Genomic DNA, 23,224 nt, shown 5'->3' on the forward strand with positions numbered 1-23,224 from the left:
CAAGTAGCTAGGGAAAGAACATCCCAAGCAGAAGAAAAAGTGATGGAAAGAAATTTAGACTGAACAGTATTTGGTTTGTTTTAGGGAAAGGAAGTTCTCGTTACTAAAGGGGGGAGCGTGGAAGGATAATAGGTGAGAGAGAGTTGAAGGGTGTGGGTGGATCATGAAGGAAGGTCTTGGGAAGGAACTTAACTTTTACCTTGAATGAGATGGAAAATGATTAGAACACTGAATGAAGAGTAGAGAAATTATTTTACTGAATTTGAATAAGGTGACAGCGGACCCTCAGTGGAGAAAAGGCTCATGAGGAAAGGGAGACCTGAGGCAAAAGTGGAAGCTGGACTTAAGTTAGAGTCTTTTGCAGCACTTCAGGTAGGAGGTAATGATGACTTGGATTACATTCTAATTAGTGTGAAAATGGTGAGATGAGGGATATGATTTTAAAGAATAAAAAGAGCTAAAATATTTGGTAATAGATTGAAGATGAGAGTAGTTGGTGATGAATTAGATATGAAGTGTGAGGAAAAATTATTAAGGACAGCATGAGGTTTTTAACCCCAGAAACAAAGGATGCAGGTGCCCTTCATCATACCACCATGGCGAGGGGAGCTGCCATGTAGAAGACTGCGAGAGAAGCATGTTTCGGGTAGAAACCCAAAATTTGGCTTTCACAGTCAAGATTACCTTTTCTTATATTCCAGTGGAGATACAAAATAAGTAACTGGCTATATGGGTCTAATGTTTGCAGGAGAGAGTGGGGCTCTTCATATAACACTTAAGTATTTATTCAAAAGTAGTGCTTATTTTTGTTGATCAGTTCATTCCTTCAAACATGATAACATATCAATGGATACTTTGACAAAATGGGAAAGATGAAACAAGTCCTTACTTTCCAGATATGTATATGAAAATTTCTGCTCTGGTTCAAGCATGTATCTGACTAAACCACTGTTGCAAACAGGGGCTGTTTGGAAATTTTCCCCAGATAGGTAATAGAATTTAGACCATATTTCATTTGAAGCAGAACCCCCAAACTTACTGATAAGTGGCTTTTTTATACTAATTGCTTTTTCTTTATTTCCATAGCCTGTCACTATGCCAGATGGAAATTATATTGGTCTTAAAGGATTTGTTCTTCATTAGCCATGTAGGTCACAACACAAAAACTTACTTAGTTGGTAGCAAATTTATTATTTAATGATTTGTCCCCAGTGTCTTTCTGGTGGCTGTATTTAATATCATTGATCTATAATTGCTACCCTTTATGCATATGCATGCACATATATTTCATTTATAGTCTTCAGACACATTTTTCATTCAAATATTCAAAAAGCACTGTTATTTAAAGACTCTATGATAGCACAGAGCCATTCTTCAAGTGTCCTTAAGCCCATTTTTACAATGAGAGTTTGAAAAAGAATGCAAAGGGTTTGTAGTTGACATTTGGGAAACTAGTACCTCAGAAAGAATAATTGGATGATAAGGTACTTTTAAGGCTTTATACATTTTGAATGACCTTATGTTTAAAATACCCTTGACATAATTGAAATGTCCTGTTTCTTTCCATTCTCTCTCTACTTTGAGACTTTGTTTATTATACCCAGTAGTATTCTTATTATAAGACATTAGAACAGATATTATGAGAAACACTGTGGTTCAAAATAATATGGTATGATATCAAAATTGTAAATTCATGAGAGAGAAGTATTTATGAGTTTAAATGAATAGGAAAATGAAAAAAAATAAAAAGGATGTAATAGACTATTTGCACATATATTTTAAAAATGCTTTAAAAAACATATTTGACTAGGTTTTCTCATGTGGTTTTAATCTTTCTTACCATTTTTATTAGTAAATTTTAATGAAGAGCACTTATACTCTGGTATACCCAGGATGATAATGCTCAAAATGTTGATGCAATGTGCTCCTAATGCATATATCCCTGATGCTAGAAAAGATTGAGGGCAGGAGGAGAAGGGGGCAACAGAGGGTTAAATGGTTTGATGGCATCACCACCTCGATGGACATGAGTTTGACCAAACTCTGGGAGACAGTAAAGGACAGGGAAGTCTGGCTTGCTTCAGTCCGTGTTCAAAGAGTTGGATACAACTTAGCGACTGAATAAAAACAAGTACATATATCAATACATTTTATAGTGTATGTATGTTTGTCTGTTTGCTTTATCAATAGAAAATGATACCATCTACTGGACAGATATGGGCTTCAATAAAATTAGCCGAGCTAAAAGAGATCAAACTTGGAAAGAAGATATCATTACCAATGGCTTGGGAAGAGTGGAAGGAATAGCTATTGACTGGATTGCTGGTAAAATCCATGGCTTTCTGTTTTTGTTTTAAGCCTATATTGTTAGGAACTCAATATGCTTCATAAAAATTCTGTTTCTGAGCCATCACAGGTTTTTGTTTGTTTGTTTATTTGTACTTCTAGCCACAGGGATAAATGGTCTCTTTTGCTTTTGGTTTCACTCTTTCTAATATTTTTGAGCCTTTATATACGTGTTTTTATGTAGAAGTAGATTACGTAGTATTAACTTTGCTCAACTCTCCTGAGAGTCCCATGAGGCTGTTAAAAAAGTATTAGAAGTTGTTTTTTGCCTGAAGTCAGTAGAAAGTGAAAATAGAACTCTTTTTCAGGTGAGAGAAGTTTCCATTTATTTTTAACACATAAAAGTATCATTATATGGGTTAAACAACAGATGTGTGAGATAAGAAATATTAACATATTAGTTTATTTATAGCTTTCTGCTTAATGCACCTATTAAAAAAGAATATAGGAGGTCATGTGAATGTTCAGAAAGTTAATTTTAGCTGTAATTAATAAATAATTTTTCTCACAATCATATTATAAACATTTCTGTATTTCTTCTAGGTAACATATATTGGACAGATCATGGTTTCAACTTAATTGAAGTTGCAAGACTCAATGGCTCTTTTCGTTATGTAGTTATTTCCCAAGGCCTGGATCAACCAAGATCTATAGCTTTGCACCCAGAAAAAGGGTAAGTTTAACATTTACATATATTTGGGAATTTTAGGTGACTTTTCTAAAGTTTCATTAAAAGAAAAATCTGTACGTTGATATTAATATTTATTTTTAATCATAATGTCTGAAACAAATTTTATTATCTTACCTAAAAGTTTGTTTTCACTTTGTCATGTGCATTTCAGTACATATTTGATGGGCTTACATTTATTATGTGTATTTATTTATTTATGGCTGCACTGAGTCTTCATTGCTACCTGCAGACTTTCTTTAGTTGAGGCAAGTGGGGACTACTCTCTACTTGCGGTCTGGTGGGCTTCTAATTGCAGGGACTCTAGGGTGCCTGGGCTTCAGTAGGTATGGCGCATGGGTTTAGTTGCTCCAAGGTATGTGGAATCTTTCCGGATCAGGGATCGAACCCTTGTCCTCTGCATTGGAAGGTGGTTCTTAACCAATGGACCACCAGGGAAGTCCTTATGCAGTTCTTTAATGTGTGTGTAAATCCAAACGAGTACACCAGTGCTTTTCTAGATTATTCATTTAAACTTCTTCCCTAAAACTGTTTACGTGTTTGGAAGTCAGGTTTTTTTGGTGAATGAAGTAACCATCTGATAGCCAACCTTGTTCAGTATTTCTAAAGCTTCAGTTTCTATTTCTGTATTTATAATTGTATATCTACACGTTCATCCCAAGCTTTTTTTCTTCTTCTTCTTAAGTTACAGATAAGTATGTCTACCTGTCTTATTGAAAGTTCCATTTTTCCATTTGGACAACCAAAATCTACAGTCTAGTTAAAATTCTACAATCTGAGTTTCTATTAATAGTTTCAATGAAATAAACTGAGTTTCTGTTGCTAGGGGAAAATCTTGAGATGAATTTCAAAGAGACAATATGACATTTTTGGTATCTCTCTCACATATCCTATGTTCAGTATACCAGAAATCCTATTACCTTTGGCTTCAAAATACATTTATGCTTTACCTACTTCTCCCGGTTTTCATTGTTTCCACCCTAGTCTGAGTATAATCACTCTTGCCAACATTTCAGGATTGTGGATATCTTCTATCCTTGTATTCCTACAGTCTATTCTTCATGTCACAGCCTTATGATCCTTCTCAAATGTAAGTGGCAGTAACTTCTTTGCTTAGAATTCACCAGTGAGTCCTCTTTCACTGTTTAAAAGTTTATAACAAACTTGTTAGAGTGTTTTTGTTGCCTTTTAATTACTAAGTCATGTCTGACCCTGTTATACCTGATGGACTGTAGCCCACCAGGCTCTTCTGACCATGGGATTTCACAGGCAAGAACATGAAAAGGGTTGCCATTTCCTGGGCTACCCAGTTGGCTCATGGGTAAAGAATCCACCTACATTGCAGGAGACACGGGTTTGATCCCTGGGTCTGGAGCATCCCCTGGAGGAGGGCGTGGCAACCCACTCCAGCATTCTTGCCCAGAGAATCCCATGGACAGAGGAGCCTGGTGGACTACAGTCCATAGTGTTGCAAAGAGTAGGACACGACTGAGCAACTGCGCAACACGCATGCACACCGTTTTCTTCTCCAGAGTATCTTCCTGACTCAGGGATTGAACCCAAGTCTCCTGCATTAGCAGGCAGATTCTTTACCATTGAGTCAACAGGGAAGCCCAGAGGGGCACTATTTCCTCCATTTTACAGAAAAGGAAACTGATTCCACAATTAAAGTATATTACTCTGTCATTAACATGACATATGAGAGAGTTATATTTTCTAAATTTCAAAGATTATGCTGCATTATATATGTATGTATGTATGTGTCCTACCTGTTACATATACACATATAAGTATTACAGAAACTAATAACCAAAAATATCAATCATATAAGAAAACAGGCTTAACAGATTTAGCAAAAAGTTATAATGAAAATTTTAAGACTAGAACTATAAGTGAAAGAGAGAACAAACAATAATGAGAAAATGCTGGAAAAGCTAGATGTTTTAGAAAATATTTGAGTTGAGTCTGACTTGCCCTGTACATTCTCTTGCCTAGAGCTGCATGTTCATGGGCACTTGCCAGTACACATTAAGAATGTTGAGGGAAGGTATAATTTTGTTTAGTTCCAAGAATAAAACACATGAGTCAATTTAGTGTGTCTACATCATATCTGTAAACTTGAATACAAAATTTCCTTTTCCAGTGTAATGGTGGCTCAGATGATAAGGAATCTGCCTGCAATGCAGGAGACTCTGGTTCAATCCCTAGGTCAGGAGGATCCCCTGGAGAAGGGAATGGCAACCCACTCCAGTATTCTTGCCTGGAGAATTCCTCGGACAGAGGATCCTGGTGAGCTACAGTCCATAGCATCGCCAAGAATCAGACATGACTGAATGATTAACACTGACTATTGCAATGACATTTTTAAAATCTCTTTTTCATTTATACTTTATAATAAAGCAGTGAATCAGTATACCCTCAATGGAAAAAAATAAACCAGATCAATTGTTGGACTATATGTAATTATTTTGAAGGTAGGAACAAATATAATTTGAATGTTATGAAATTTTATAGATACACAGGAAATGGGTTTGTTTGAATAATTTCTTCCCATCATATTTATAATAAGTCCAGTGCTTCACTTTATTCTGGAGAACTTCTTGTGCCTGGTCTATTATTGATTAATGCAGTTCAATTTAACAGGCCTCTTGCTGCTAACTTATCAATCTTTAGTTTTCTCTTGCATTTCTTTTGAGGCTGAGTTTTGCCCTCAAGTTGTTATTCCAGACCTTCTTTTGCTAAGTATATTTTGTACAGTCATCTTAGCATATAACTATATCTATTTCTCTTCAGAATGGTCGAAGACATCAGGCAAAATCTCTGCATATACTTCACTATTTTGTCAGTTTAAGTGCTACACCCAGCCAACAAGGTCATGTCAGGACGTCTCCATCTCCTTCTCAGCCTTTAATTCAGAACATGCTGACAAAACAGGGTGATAGATGATGTGAAAGATACCAGTAGACACTGTAAAGTATGATGATACAAATAAGGTGTAGCTATTGTTCACAATGAGTTTTCTGTTTAAACTTTTAAACAAGTACAAAATTTTGTTAAAAAAGTGAGTAACATAATGTAAAGTAGAACTAATATGGAAGCACCAAAAGACTATATTGCTATAGCTCAAGCTTAAATCTGATACCTAAATTTCATGTTAAAGTGAAAATTTTTATACAACTATTATAAAACCAAATTAAATTTTCAGAAAATAGAGATAGCTTATGACTGCTGTAGGTAGTAAAAGTGAGGGTAGTAGCAGCTGTGGTGATGATTAGCAGACACTTTATTGAAGAGACATGAAGAAGGAATGTTTCTGAGATGGAGTAGAAATATATTATATGAATAAGAAATAAAACAAATAAAAAATTAGTAGTGGCAAAGCAAAGGCCATTGCCATGAGCAAAAGTATATGAAGGGCATGTAGGGAAAAGTAGTTAATGTAGGTGGAAGATAAGTTGGGGCCATAAAATTGGCAACTGGATTCCCCACATTTTGAAAATATTGTGATGACTCCATCCCCAGTTTACCAAGTGAAACACAAACTGGTCCTGGATCCTCTCTCGTAAGCTTTCCCCTTGACCCCAGAGAATCCACATAAGCAGAGATCAGAAGTACGTTGAAGTTGTTGCATTCTTTAAGAAATTCTTAGGAACGGTTCTTTATCCTTCCAGGAAGGATGTTATGGAGGAAGAGGAAGGATTTTTTTCTCTGCCCTCAGATCAAGAAAGAGAGACCACCAGAGACCAATATATAAGTGGGAAACTAAAATAAATATAAAAGTTGAAAATAGAAAATTTGTTTGACTATTTTACTGCAAGTTCTTAAGCCAGGAGGAGTCAGATCAAAGCTGGAAAGAGGGAAGAAGATTTTAAAATAGATATGAGCTATAAGTTTGGTCTTAGAAAGATCTGGTCTTTTATGTATGAGAATTAATCTTCATATCATTCTTTTTTTTTTTTTTTTAACTAGAATTGTCTTGGAAGTCTTGGATTCTTCCTGAGATAGCAAATTCTGGAGAAGAGGTAGTTAGTAGAGCATAAATAGAAGCAAGAGTTGGATAAATATAGTCATTCCTACTTATTCCAACAGAGTTCAGGTTCTGCAATAAAAAATGGTAGTGGATGAAATTATCCAAGGAAGACTACAGGAAAAGAAGTCTAATGACACAAATGAAGAATGTTTACAAATAGGGGCTAAAATGATTATGAGGAGCAAAAAGAAAATTAGCAATAAGGCAAAAGAAATGCAGAGAAAGAAGCCATTTCAAGTACTCAGAAAAATCACTGTCATAGAAATCAAGAGAAGAGAGTTTTAGGAAGCGCTTCAAATTTACATGCAAGAAGGAGATTGAGAGACATAAAAGCAGAAGACAGGACATGTAATTGGTGAGAGGGATGACATTTTTAATTGTTATGAATTTCAGGAAATTGATAAGAGCAGAAGCCAAATATAAAGAATTAATAAGTGAAAGATAATTAGAAAATAGAGCCAGAATATTTAGACTACAGTGATAGAAACTTGGACAATGAAGGAAAAGAGTAAAAACTGGAGTTTGTTGAGAAGATAGTAGGGTATAAAGAAAGGTTTTTCTTAGTATGGGACCAGGGGGGTATTGCACATATTCATAAGCTGAGGGTTCAAAGAAAATGTTTGTAAAGAGGAGACAGATTCCAAGGAGTTTAGCAGTAACCTTGGCAAGGAAGAAGCAATAGGGTGGAATAGGAAGAATGGAGGATAGCAGATGGACAAGATTTGAATCTTAAATCAGATATCTCCGAAAACAGATCCTGGAATGAAAACTCAAGTCAGGTAGGAGTCAGATAATAAAGGGGCCAAACAAAGTTTCAACTGTGAGCCTTGGAAAGTTTTGGAGGGTAAACCTCACTTAGCAAGGGAACTTGACTTCAAACTCCCAGCCAGTTATTCACTGGATAGGGCAACCCTGGGGAGATATACATTACCAAGGTTTCTTGCTCTCAGCACCACTTGTAAAAGAAGATTCTAGTAGCTGTCCTCTGAAAAATGTTGCCTATATGAGTTACTAAAAGGAAAAGGACACAGTAGCTGGGCCCTGGAGTGCATAGAAATCGCAAACAGGATCAGAGGGTATCTAAATGCAGCACCAATCGTGTCCACTACAGTTTGGAAAGTCAGTGTGGACATTTCCTACCTTTGATATTTTTGAAGTATCTTGATCTCAAATGCTATATCATTTTTGGTTATTGGGAAGATTAAGTGAGGTAAATTTAAATAGGAAGATTATATTAGGGAAAGTTCTCTTCTATTTTTGGCAATGGAGTGAATGAAGGGGACAGAGTATGCCAGTTGTTGTTTGGTCACTCAGTTGTGTCTGACTCTTTGCAACCTCATGGACTGCAGCATGCCGGGCTTCCCTGTCCTTCACCATCTCTTAGAGTTTGCTCAAACTCATGTCCATTGAGTTGGTGATGCCACCCAACCATCTCATCATCTGTCGTCCCCTTCTTCTCCTGCCTTCAATTTTTCCCAGAATCAGGGTCTTTTCCAATGAGTTGATTCTTCATATCAGGTGGACAAAATATTGGAGCTTCAGCTTCAGCAGTAAGAATATGCCAGTAGCCAGTAGAATCTATTCTAGAGGTTAAAATTAGTGAAATTGAGGAAAGTCGTAGATGATATGCATAGAATTAGTGGCTATAAGTGAATAGGTAGATTTGCTGAAGTTATTGTGACAAATAGAATATGAGTAAAAAGGATTCCAAGCAACATGTGTCCAGCTGAATGAACTTCTAGAATCTAATGGGGTATTTATATGACCTTGAATAATAGTGCTTGGTAACTTAGCAGTAGAAAAATGAAGGGAAAAATAACCCCAAAAGGGAGCAGGTGATAACATAATCAAAGTTGGCAATTATAAAGGAATAACCATGAGTTGCTAATCAGGAGATGAGGTCTAGAAATTAGTGATGAAATGGAAGGAAACCAAGAACAGGAAATTAGAGTAATGTAAGGTTGAGGCAAAAGAGAGATGTAGGTCCCTGAAACAGAAAAGATGAGGAAGCGTGAGCTGGGATTTTCACAGGATCAACAACATGAGTCATAAGGTCTCTAAGTATGTCATCTTGGAGAGAGATGGCAAAATTGTCAGCTACTGGTAAAGCAGTTAAATGGATTTGGTGTTTAAATGTATTAAGAGTGATTATTTGGTGGTAAGGGAAAATGAAATATACAAATTCATAATGTGAATGTTTTGAAATAGTGCATATAACCTCAGAGAAAGTTTTTTTTTTTTTTTTTCCCCCTTACTTAAATCTACTTCACCTTTATTTTAGACCCAATGGCATCCATTTCTTTGGGCATCTCATTACAGTTACTCTTCCATTCTGTCATCTTTAACTTACAATGAATATTTTCCCTTTGCTTTCAACTAGGTTCAGATCCCTCTTATTTGAAAAGAAAAATGCCCTATTTCTCTCTGCATATTTACTTCTCTAGTTCTTGGAAGTAAATGTCTCATCATTGAATTTCTGAAATGAGTTTTCAGCTTTAGTTCTTTCTAGGAATATCTAAATTTATCCATAGCCAAATCCAGATTTTTATTTTCAAGTTTCATACTACTTGCCTTCTTAACATTTTTCCATTGATTATCCACTCAAGAGTTTTGCTCTGTTACCTTCTTTAACTTGGAGTTTTACTGTTCTCTCTGATCTTTTTTGAGCACTGTGTATCTGTTCTGAGCACACTCATTTAAAGCTTTGTATGTTATTTTCTCTCATTCTATATTTATCTTTTACATATATTTTCATGTTTCTAACTTTAATCATTGCATTACATCCAATATTTTATCTTCATTCCTTTTATTTCTTTTTACAATTTCCTTTAGAAATGATTTATTTTTATTTCAGTGATATCCAACTTTCACTAAAACTATTTCATCTACTACATCTATTTTTCATCTACTTTCTGTCCTAACCATTGTGTCTCTTTGTGTTACCATGGTTCTTTTGTCCTGACAAGATTGAAACTTACTTTAGACCTTCCATAGGTTTTCATCAACTATTTCCACCTGTCTGTAAATCTTGCCATTCCTTATCACCAGCTGTCTTAGGTTTTCCACTTCTCTCCATTGTGACTCTGAGCTCAGAGTTGAGTTGGCCAGTGGATCTCAGTAAACACTTTGATTTATTAATTTTCAGTCTCCCCTCCCCACAAGATTCACATTTCATCCCTCAGAAAAATAAATCTTTTGACATGTAAAACTTTTAAATATTATTTCTCTATCTTCACTTCTTAAAAACTTTTCTTCAGTATTACTGTATATTTTTCAGGATTCAAAATTGACTTGATATACCTTTTTAGATATTATGTTTATTTTCAGGAAATGTTTATTACTGCTTGGAAATATTAGTCAAAAGTGTCTTCCAATACCTTATCTATATGCTTACTGATGAGTTTAGAGGGGTGGGAAAAGGGCTTATCAATGACCACTCTGTGTAAAAGTTACTCAAACACCAATTTCCATGTAATATTACATAGACATATAAGTGTCAAAATTCATATCATAGGAATGAAGTACAGCTTTTAAATATTCTACCTAAAGTTAAAAAGTGGCAGGTGGCCTTGCCAAAGGAAAATGTGAACCATAACAGAGTAAATCAGCTGAATCCAAAATATAAATGTTCCTTAAAAAGTGGGGCAGGAAGCCTGATTTTGAACAATGGAGACTTGAGGTCTTTTAAAGTGTAGCCAAATGCAAAATAGAAAGTGTATATGAATTTAGTTCAGCTTGAAAAATCAGTTTCTCTCCTCCACTGACTCCCTTTTTATTTGGTAAGTCCTCACTCTTTAAGAAATTAAAATGTAATCTCCTTGTGCTAAAAAGTATTTTTCCACCTACAACAACAACAACAAAAGAGGTATAGAAAGTCATAGTATCATATCAAAAAAGCTGGTTAATCTTCCATGATGTATGATCTCTAAATGATGCACAAATACTCTATTTTTCCCCCCTTTTAGGCACTAGGATCTACATTGCCTCTCTTAATTTAATTTTATATCTCTATGAGCATAAATAACTTTCTGAAAAGTGTTTCTTTCCATGGCAAAGATCCAGCTTTGTGGGGTATCTTGGTGTTCAACAAGTACACCTGTTAAATGGTCTTTGATTGATTAAATAGATGTATATATGTGTGTGTGTGTGTGTGTGTGTGTGTCTGTGTATTTGGGATATGTTCAATAATATATAGAAGGTCTTGAATGACAGTTTAAGATCTTTGAAATAGCAAAAGTATTTTATAGCTTAACACCATCTCCTAAAGCATATTTTGTATCTGAAGTCAAGGTGACATATAAAAAAGAAGGAATTAACTTTGATTTATTAGAAACAATAGAAATAATGATGGAATCAGGGTGCTAGTTCATAATATTAATATACCATGATGGTTAAGTAACTCAGAAATACCACAATAATTCCCCAAATCACAGCCACCTTTTTCTATTAATACAAGACTCTGAGAGGCATATTAACAAATTATAAGGACAAATGAAAGAAAACGGCTGTGTTTTATTTTCCATTAGGAATTTTCTCCAAAATTCTACTGCAATCACTCTTCTTTCAAAGATAGTTATGTCTTACCTGGTATTTTTTCCTATGTGTTTCTCATTTCTTCACCTCTAAACACAAATCTTAGATCTTACCTCTCCCACTGAAAAGAAAAATGAAGGGCCAGAGTGATGAAGATGCCCTCTGCTTTCATTGCAGGTACAAGCTAGTGAAGGAGAAAGGAAGCCCAGAAAGGTCGTGGCACTTCCTTTTGTAAGAAGGAGGCCCTGGGCCAGGCCACCAAAGCCATGTTGAGTGGAGACCAGTGATAGTTGCTCAAAAGTATAGGACCTTGTTCCTAATTTCTTAAGAGATCCAACCAGTAAAAATGCAGTAAAGGGTAAAAGAGAAGTTTAAGATGTTTCTCTGTTTGCTTATAGAAATTTCCTCTGTTTGTTTTGACATGGGATATCCAGAGCAGGTTGATGTGACTGATATATAAAATGGTTTGGGGGTCATGAAACCAATTAAAATTTTCTGTATAATATTTTAAGAATTCCAAATCAACTCATGAGCACTAGAAGTCTAGGCTCTTGGAGTCTGTGTTAAATATTTCATAGGAAAATGCATACATTATAGGGAAACATCAAGTGTTATAAATTGAGAAAACCAAAAGGGAATAAAAAAATGGACCATTCACTCAGGAAAACAACTGTTAATCATATAAATACAAACTAATATGTTTATACATGTATATGTACATATTTATTAAAATGAAAGGATGGGAAATACGGCAGGGTATAAATAGATATACATAAAATAAGGAATTAAATATAAACCTAACATGTTATAGAATTACAGATGCAATGGAATGTTTCTTTCTAAAGACTTTTTCTCCATATTTCTCCACTGTTGGCTGGGCACACACATAATTGTTTTACATAATTATTTAATATTGCAAAGTCAGTTCAGTTCAGTTCAGTTGCTCAGTTGTGTCCGACTCTTTGTGACCCAATTGACTGCAGCACACCAGGCTTCCCTGTCCATCATTAACTCCCAGAGTTTACTCAAACTCATATCCATTGAGTTGGTGATGTCATCCAAACATCTCATCCTCTGTCATCCCCTTCTCCCCCCACCTTCAATCTTTCCCAGCATCAGGGTGCTTTCAAATGAGTCAGTTAAGTTTCAGCTTCAGCATCAGTCCTTCCAATGAATATTCAGGACTGATTTCCTTTAGGATGGACTGGTTGGATTCCCTTGAAAAGTCAAGAAGGAATCTAATGTAAAACTTAATGATAAAAAATAACACAACAACACCTGAAGAAACAGGTCTTCAATATTAAGAAATAATAAAAATATTTCTTAAGTTGAAACAGAGACAACAACCCAGATGCCCTATATCTTTATTTGCTTAGAAAGTTCACCTCTGAAGTTGTTTATGGGCATTAAAACTTCTCTCACCATAGCACTTGCACAGTTTTGTGTTGAAGCCCCTACTTTCATGACTTAAAACTAGCAAGTTTTAAGCATTGCTGTTAGCATTTTTCTCAGGTAATTCTTTATATACCCATTTGTGTCTGCCATTAAACAGTGACCTTCATAAGGGTCACTGAGTCCAATTCATCTCATTATCAGTTCCTGGCACTTAATAGATACCTATTTAATACTTGTTGAATGAGTGCATGACTGCAATGAAAGAATACTTTTGAGAATCATCTACCAAACCACTATAAAAAAATTAGGAAGTAGTATTCGAGGTTATATTCTCTCTAGTCTCTCTTTCTTTGAGCATAGTGTTCCAGTATCTGTGGCTGTATTCTTTTTATACTTTCAGGAGCCTCTAAGAAATAGTAATACCTCATGACTTGAAAAGTGATTTGGGATTGGCATGTAATTCTTTGTCAAAACAAAAATTGCACACACATGAAGACAAAAGGAATGTGAAGAATCCCTCTCAGGAATAGAGGAATATACCATATTCCTCACAGGGGATGAAGGATGTCAATTCACATATTCATGAAATGTATTCAAACTTTGACAATACTGTATTATTTTGCTTGTGCTTTGGCATGAAGTTAGAGACAGCTATATTGGCCTATGAGGTATTCAATTAGTATGTGTTTTAAGTGATTCTAGTGAAATTGCTCAGTTACTATTCCTGATGTGTAAAACCCTATAGGGCTTTTGTTTTTCTTACGTTTTACAGATAAACTAACACAATGTTACTAACTCCACTCTAGCAGAGAACAGAGTGACATTCTTGATTCTCTTTTCAACCTATTGCCTATGTAAGGGAATTATGTGATATTAATTTTTGTACCAGCATGGCAATTTTTGACTATTTCAGGTTTTTTCCAGCATATCTGATAAAGTATCTATATTATATTCTCTTAGGGAAAGGATAGGAATAGAGGAAGTAGCAAATTTATTGTAAAAATGGCAACCCAGATCTATGCTCCAGGGAGAGTCAAAGAACCTTAAAAGAAAATGATTGATTCAAATTAGTGGCTTTTCACTGTTTTTCATATATTTAAATATAAGAATCACATTTAATACTATGTCTGTAACAATTTAAACATGTTCATTCTTCTCTTACTCATACTCCTTTATTCTTTCCCCACCCAATTTGGAATTTAGTTTTCCTGTTAGCCTTATTTCCCCCAAAATGTTTTTTGAAACTATTCAAAGACATTTATAGTACCTTGAAAGTATATTTTTCAGCAGAATCTAATTGTTATGTAAAAAAACATTTGTTTTCTGTTATTAACACACCTGTGTGTAAACTAATTCTGTGGTCACTACCATTATAAATTAAAAAACTTTTGGGGACTCAACTCTACCCAATAGTCTTCTACCTATTATTGAAATATCAAAAGTTAATTGGAAGTTAACTTGTAATATGTATTCTTTGCACATATTCCTGTCAAGAACTTCTATGTCTAATTAAGACAATAGGGATATTTGTGTTATGATGATTTCTGATATTAATAGTATTTCTATAATATTTCAAACCACTTTTGAATGTCTTTTTAAAAAAAATCTGTTTTTAAATTCTGTAACTGTAAGCTTCTGTGAATGAGGGTATTTTCACTGTAAAAGAAATTATTATCCAGAGAAATGTCTTTTTTAAAATGTAGTATTTGATTTTGACAATTTTAAAAATTTCTGGATCTGGGATGGCCTTGAAAAGTATTTTCAGGGCTAGATCACCAAGTTAATACTCTAAAGGCAATTTTCTTGGTTGTATCATATGAACCAACAAACACTTCACTACAGCAGAACTGAACTCATATGGGGATGATATCAATTTGAAATGCTATCACTGAATCTTAATTTCCATGGAGTCTCAAAAACCAGTGAAAACAATTTTCATTTCTTCCCATTGCTAGATATCACATTTAGATATGAAAAATCTATATTCATTAAAAATATATCAAGCACATATATGTAAATTACTCTCTTAAATTATTCATAAGTTTCTCCCTTCAGTTTTGTAAGTAGTGTTCTTTCTCTACATTTGGTTTATCATTCCCAAAGGTTTTCAAGGTGTTAATTTTTTACTCTCCATTTCAGTTTAATAAGCAAATAAGTTGTTATTTGCCTGACATTCATACAAATGTTGCTTAAATTTGGTGGGTGTAGAATCTTTTAGTTTTATTAAGCTGATAAATATTTTAGCCGCAAAAGTGATGCCTGCAGTCAGTTTTGTCTTATTTGGCTATATTGTAACAGTTTGCCAAATTACTACTGAAAATTGAATAAACTCTGTATTCAAGACAGTTTTATTTTGAATATTTTTTTATTGCTAATTTTGTTGCCATTCATCTAAGCCTCCTGCATGGAAGTATTGCAAATTTAAAATAATAGGAGGGAACAAGGGATAAAGAAGAAGAGACTTATTTTTAAGACTAAGACTTTTTTCATATTTTGTTTTGTGTTTTGAGTATGGAAATCTTTGCTCTATTTATACCTGGGGGAAAATAACATTTGATATGATTACTGTATTATATTTGTATTTTTTGAGACAACATAGAGAAGAAAGTACAGACCTAGGTTAATAAAGCCTGTGTGCAATTCCCTTATCAGCCATGTGACTATGATCATTAACTCTCTGAATTGCAGTTTCTATCGTTGTGAGTTTTAATATGTTAAATGGCTGATTTGACCTACCTACTCGATATAATATTTTTATTAGTTATTTAGTACATTTGAAAGCAGATTACTATTAAATAAAATGTATATTATACTCATTTCTTTCCATATTTTAACTCTGGAGTATATTAAAAGTATATGACAAGAAACATATTGAATAAATAAGCACGTCTGTCTTGGCGCCTAAAATGCTTCCTTCATAGTATAACATTTTTCCCATCTTAACAAACAACTGACTAGTCATTTTAATGTCATTAATAATGCTAAAATTTCTCCTTGAAAAGTTAAATAATGCAACACATTTACCTCTCAGTTAAAATATTTATTTTTAATAATTTTAATGCAATGTCCCTTAAAGACTTAAAATTCATCATTTTAATACAAGTATAGGTATTATCATGCCTGCTTCAACCTAGATCTAATCAGTAAAATATTAATAGTTGGATTTTTTGCTACAAAGTTTTCCCTTTTTGATTTATAGAGCTTGTAAATATGAATGAACATTTCTTCAGGATTAATATACTTGGGATTCCAGCCATAGCTCAATTTGGTTGTAAAAGTCCAATGCGTTTATTTTATACACCATTCTCAGGGGGAAAAAATAATCAACTTTTAAGATAAATCAAAACAATATGTATAAAGAAAATACACATATTTTTATATAGTTTAGCATCTTCATGGAGAAATACAAAATGTGAACATAGATCTTTTCTATATGCAATCTCACTTTCTCTTCCTGTGTATGATTGCTTATATATATGTATTCAAATATGAACAGAGTACACACCCTTTTGCTTGAATGAGCCAACGATTGCCATATTTTTCCAGACTTCAGTCATTGCTACTATCTGACAGCTGAATAAAGCTTCACCGGGCATAACTTCAGAAGACTAGATCTGGTTTAACTGAAAGCATGAATTTCTGTATTGTAATATAAATATTATATTTGTTGAAAGAATAGGTGAAAGAAAACATGGATTATGTACCTTCTGTGTTTTAACATTTCATTTATTGACATGTTTTATTTCTATGTATTCTGTCTGGATTTTCTTTCTATATTTTAGTTTCTTCCACAGTCCTTCCATATTACAAGATTACTAAAATAAGGTTTGCTTTGTATGAATTCATGCTTTAAAATGGCGTCACAAGATAATTTATGTAATTCAAACTAGAATAGTTAGCCATTTAGCAATCTAAGTGGACAGAATTGAAAGTTATACTGCATTTGTGTATGCATTCATAAATTACCTAGTGCTGTAGGTATAATAGTGAATAATAAAGATCTCTGTCCTCTTTGTGCTTAATGTCTAATGGCACCCAAATATATGAATAAAAAGTAAAATTGTAAAGAAATACAAGTGTAAATTTGCCACTCTAATTCATGCAATGAAGTAGAGTGTATGGTGGAAAAATCAGAACATAGAAGGCTTCTTGAAGGAAATGATGTTTGTGATATCAAAAACAGGAGCAAATTAAATAAGTAGAAGGCATTTCAGGTAGGGAGTAGTGTGTTATTTTGGAAATTCTTCCTAGTAATTTCTATGAATAGCCAATTTTTTAATATAAAAATCATTTTATTGAAAACAAATACATACATATATTTATAAAAGACATTTTTTGTTGTTAATATGAATGTTATTGCTGCTTTTATTAATAATATACATTTTTGTGTTTACCTGAGTTTATCTACAATTTCATTTCAGCTACTTGTTCTGGACTGAATGGGGACAGATGCCCTGCATTGGAAAGGCTCGCTTAGATGGCTCAGAGAAGGTTGTCCTCGTGAGCATAGGAATAGCATGGCCAAATGGTATCTCCATTGACTTTGAGGTCTGTTGGATGTCTTAAGCGTTTAAACTGCATTAAATGCAAACTTGCTTTACTCCATTTTTAGTGTTCTCTTATTTTCTTTGTAAAACACTTAATAAAAAACAGCTTGTAATATTACTTTTCAATCGATCTTAGGAAAATAAATTGTACTGGTGTGATGCTCGAACAGACAAGATAGAAAGAATTGACCTTGAGACTGGTGGGAATCGTGAGATGGTGCTGTCAGGGAGCAATGTGGATATGTTTTCAGTTGCAGTCTTTGGGGCTTACATCTACTGGTCTGACAGGTAATTTATTTTTTCGTAAGTATTTGAGTCTCAAAATGTTATTTTAGTGTCAGTTGCTTTACCCTTGTAGGATTAGCCATTTCTTAGCAAGGTCACAAAAAAAAGCTCACAAAACCATGTAATTTCCACAATAAAAAGGCAGTTGCTCTTGCTATTCCAGGCTCAACCCTTTCAATGTCACAGACTAATGGTTTCTTTCCCTTCGGCTGGGCCATCTGTTATCTTCAGCTTAAACAACCGGTTTGGTTTGAATTAGTTAAAGACTGTTGATCATGTATGTTTGACTTCTTGGCAGAGCATATGCCAATGGTTCCATCAGAAGGGGCCACAAGAGTGATGCCACAGAGACGGTCACCATGAGAGCGGGCCTTGGGGTCAACCTGAAGGAGGTTAAAATCTTTAACCGAGTAAGAGAGAAAGGTCAGTGCTCTGCTATTATCAATACATCTTATGTTATTTTTTCTCTTTTTTTTTAGCATTTATTTATCAAACTTAACTTAGGTATTAATTTTCATAACTCCCAAACCTCAAGACCCTCTTTTTTTTTTAACCCTCTAATTTCTAACAAAAATCATATGCTAGCCTAATGAAATTAATTTATAATCATTCATGGACAGATATTTTTGCCTAGACAGTGCATGTATATGGACATGTTATATACTTGGCCTGTCTTCAGGCCAAGTATATAATAATTTTATATTATTAATAAAATTTTACAGGTTTAGACTAAGTAATATAGAAACATTTGATAAATACATATATTTAACCTAAGTATACAAAGCACAGTTAGGATATTAGCAAAAAGCAGCCAAAATGTTTTTTTTTTCCATTTTATTTAGAACTGACTAAACATGCTGCATTACTTGGACCAAAAGGTTGTCTTCATGTCAGATCATATTTAATATTTAAAATGATGATGGCTCCGGAGGGTTGCTATTAGTGTGAAATGTGTCCATAGTCATCATTTCTTTAAAATATGTTTTTAAACTGGTATGACAGTGACTTAGATATTTTTTAATATCACTTCCACTAAGATAATATTCATTTTAAGCGTCCATTAGAGTAAATTATAATTTCTTGACATCAAAGAAAGGTATATAACATTAATTGTTTTGAAGAGGATGATGGATTCATAGAGGAGAATTAGTCTAACATAGAAATCTTAATAGCATATAACATGTTCACTCAAAACTGGAGTAAAAACCTTATGCCCAGTATACTTAGGATGTCAGGCACATTGGAACCATAGATTTCTTTGATACCTTATGTACTTCATAGACACAGGTAGTGCTTCTTTGTTTTTCTTGGTGAACTCAGTTCATGTTTGGAGTGAATTAGTTACTTGCTCCAAAGATTACAATATTTGAAACCTATTGTAATCTCAGTATCAAGTTTCAAAAAAGTTATGTACTTAACTAACAGATTAAGGTTAACTTTTAATAATTCTCTTTGGATGGTCAGGGAAGCAGAAGAATGTGAAATAATAAATCTAAGGTTTTAAGGTTGGAGTGACTAAAAAAAACACAAAACAATACTTTATAGTGTTTGAATTTTTTACTGACCAGTCTAAAATCAAGAATAAAATAACCCAGAATATTCAATGTTAATTTTTTAATATGTTTCTAAGAAAAAACTATATGGAAAACAAAAGAAAAGGCACAAACATGTGTGTATGTATTTTTTTCTTCTCTCTAGGGACCAATGTTTGTGCCAAGGACAATGGGGGATGTCAGCAGCTCTGTCTTTATCGAGGAAATTCCTGGAGAACTTGTGCTTGTGCCCATGGATATTTGGCAGAAGATGGAGTTACATGCCTAAGGCATGAAGGCTATTTGCTGTATTCAGGGAGAACAATATTAAAAAGTATACATCTTTCTGATGAAACCAACTTAAATTCACCAATAAGGCCATATGAAAATCCACGTTATTTCAAGAATGTCATAGCCCTGGCTTTTGACTATAATCAAAGAAAAGGTACCAATCGAATCTTCTACAGTGATGCACACTTTGGAAATATACAGCTTATTAAAGATAACTGGGAAGACAGACAAGTAATTGTTGAAAGTAAGTACAACATTTTTTTTTAAATAGTTTAGTGGAAACGGGTATCATTTGGATTAGTAGAGAAATTAGAGTGGTGATTGCATGTAGCAATTACATTTTCCTAGAGTTTTTATTCAAAAACAAGTGCAACTATATCATCCAAAACCCCAAAAGTCAAAGAAGCAATTAACTGCTTAGCAGGTACAGCATGAATATTATGATTATTAGCTTCTAATCATGGAACATTCAGTATATTCCTTTATAATGTTTATCATAAATGTTTATTAAAATTAATGGAAAATAATTTTCAGTATTAAACTTACTAATTTTATTTTCTTCTAATGGGAAAAATTATATCTTTATGAATATCTATCTAATTATATTTGGTGAATTTTATTTTCTCAAATATCAGAGATTATATTTGGTTTGTGTGCATATATATGTATATAACATTCTTGATGAAAGAATGTAACTAATGAATTAATGTTTTTAAGACATTTTTAAAATTTTATAGGACAGTCATTTTAATATTTTATGGGACTTAAATGTAATGTGGTATGAATTATCTATATAATTTAGAGAAACCTCTTCCTGTCATCCAACTTTACAGGAACTATCTTCTTATTCCTCATTTAACATCTCTACATGATTTCCATATATTCCTTACCCTCCCAATTTTACTTTGTTGAGGTCTTTTGTCATTACTTTTTAAATTTCAAAATGATACATAAATTTATTGTAAAATGTTCAAGTAATATGGCTTTTAAATGAAGTTTTTGCCTCATCACTGCAACATCAATTCCATTTACTTACTTGTGACAGCTGTCATGCCTCCAGAATTTTTTATAGGTATGTGTTTCATTTGTAATTATAAAAATGGAATGATCTGTATGAAATATTCACCTGCTTTTTTTCACTTAGAATATATCTTTAAAAGCTTTCATTTAAGTATATAAGGCTCTATCTCATTATTCTGAAAGCCTATATCTATCCTGTCTCTGTGTGCCAAGTCGCTTCAGTGTGCCCAGCTCTTTGCAACTCAATGGACCAGAGCCCACCAAGCTCCTCTGTGAGATTTCCCAGGCAATAACACTGGAATGGGTTGCCATGCCCTTGACCAGGGGGTCTTCCCGACCCAGGAATTGAACCCTAGTCTCTTATGTCTCCTGCATTGGCAGGCAGGTTCTTTACCACTAGCGCCTCCTGGGAAGCCCATCTCTCCTGTACTAAGGGTAAACTAATTTATTTAACCATTTTCTTATTGACAATCATTTAGGTTGTTTTGGTGTCTTATCACTACCCACAGTGAATGTCACAATGAACATCTGCACACATAAATGTTTTTTCACACATGTGAATATTGCTTTTGTATAGAATCCTAGAAATAGAACTGCAAAATCAGTGTGTTTACTTTTTATAATTGGTCAAATTTCTTTTCAAGAAGACTATATTAATTTATATTTTCATCAACTGTTTATGAAAAAGATCCATTTTCCCTCACTTTTGACAACAATGATTTTATAATATTTACTATCATATAGCTAATATATAAGAGAGTCAACTTATGTTAATATAAATATATATTAACTAGAGAGATAACTAGATAACTAGAGGGATCCAGTATCTACTCATATATTTTATTCATGTGAAAAATGGATACTTTATGTCAAACTCTGTTATACATTACCATCCCATGCTCGGCCTGCTATAGTCTATTTTGTTCTTTCAACATTTAATATCCTCAAAATCCTTTTGGGTCTATTCAAATCTGACTCAGCCTTTCCAAGTCAGTTCAAGTGTGTACTTTCAAGTATATACAAATACAAAATATTATTTCTTTATTCTGTAGGGTATCATACTTATTGATAGTTTTAATAACAATTTGTATATTCTAGCACAAAAATACAAATAGCACTGTATATTCATGCTATTTTGCTTTCTAGTATGTGTGTAAATATGAAGATACAACTATAAGTATACTGATCATAGAGTTCAGACATTTGAGAGTTGTTGATTCTTTAGTTATATCTCTATAAAGTTTATATTATAATTCTCTTTGGCCCTCCCTCCATTTTCTTAGACTAATACAATTCAGAGTTGAATGTGCTCATGTTGCACATGTAATCTATTAACTTTTTCATTTTCTGTGCTCCAGATTCCTTGTCAGACAGTTTGGGTATAAACATAAAAGCCACAGCTTAAGGAGAAAACTATAAGTAAACAAGCTATTGAAATTTAAAAATTTAAATTTCTATTGAAATTTAATAGAATCTCTAGGATACTAAAGGTCCAGAGAATAAATAATCTGTCTGGGAAAGGGCAGAGGATACCATTGAACTGAGTCAAGGAATCTAAGTGATCAAAAGTATGTTCATAATAATACTAGATATTTGCCTTTTTTTTTTACAGTGTTAAAAATTGCACCAATGGTGGAAAAACCATTATGGCTAAACTGCTGATACCTTAGCATTAATCAAGACAGCAGCACCAAACAGTACTAGTAGTCATTGTATTTTTCACTGCCACTTAATAGCAGGGGAAATAAAAAAAGCCAGTTTAATTTAAGAATGTCCTTGAAGAAAAGGTAAAAAAATAATTTTATTAAATCTTAGTCCTTCCTAATCCTTCAGATTACACCTCTTTATTATACGCTGTGATAAAATACAAATACGGAACTTCTATGGCATTCTTAAGTCCAATGGCTGCTAAAGGAAACTGTGTATTTCTGTCTTATGTAAGTCCATGGTTCTTTTAATTAACACTATTTTTTACTTGAATGAGGAACAGACAAACTATGATTATTCAAACCTGGTTGTGTGGCAGACTGAATACAATGAGTCTATGTTTCCAAGGAAAATGACCTACATTATTTGTTGCAAATAAAAATCAAGCTTTCAAGTAAAAATTAAATTTTTGAAAGAATTGTATCTACTATAGTAAGCTTGATAGTTTCCCAATACTTAAAGGCTTTTCTGATGAGATGAGTAGTGATATTACTAGTGATCTTGGGGGTTGTTGCATACTGAAATTGTCAACATTTGGAAGATATGCATAACTCAGGGAACAAACATTTTCCTAATGACATGATAAAATCATGCCTGGGTAAATGATCCATTCAGAGTGTAAGATAGACCAATGAATTTAATGTAATAAAGTATGAAACATTCATCACTATGGTTTCTGATTCTACATTGAATCTAACCTTTAAGTAACTATCAGTTTTCATGTGCTGTAGTATAAAAGCATATTCAGAATTATCTGAAAGGCTATTAAAACCCTCCTTCCTTTTTCAAACTTCTTAGCTGTGTGAAGCTGGATTGTCTTCATAAATTTCAACTAAAATAACATAACAAA

At 33.5% G+C, this 23,224-nt stretch overlaps 1 protein-coding gene across 1 annotated transcript in view; it reads left to right on the forward strand.

Annotated features, from left to right (window-relative positions):
• LRP1B (LDL receptor related protein 1B) overlaps positions 1-23,224 on the forward strand; it is a 2,070,284-nt gene that overhangs the window by 1,486,139 nt on the left and 560,921 nt on the right. The window contains exons 36-41 of the mRNA XM_043894665.1: positions 2,191-2,325; positions 2,890-3,019; positions 17,414-17,540; positions 17,676-17,827; positions 18,123-18,247; positions 19,523-19,891. Coding sequence (XP_043750600.1) covers positions 2,191-2,325; positions 2,890-3,019; positions 17,414-17,540; positions 17,676-17,827; positions 18,123-18,247; positions 19,523-19,891 — 1,038 coding nt within the window. The remainder of the gene's footprint in view (positions 1-2,190; positions 2,326-2,889; positions 3,020-17,413; positions 17,541-17,675; positions 17,828-18,122; positions 18,248-19,522; positions 19,892-23,224) is intronic.

This window comes from Cervus elaphus, chromosome 33, assembly GCF_910594005.1.
Source record: "Cervus elaphus chromosome 33, mCerEla1.1, whole genome shotgun sequence".
Lineage (NCBI taxonomy): Eukaryota > Metazoa > Chordata > Mammalia > Artiodactyla > Cervidae > Cervus > Cervus elaphus.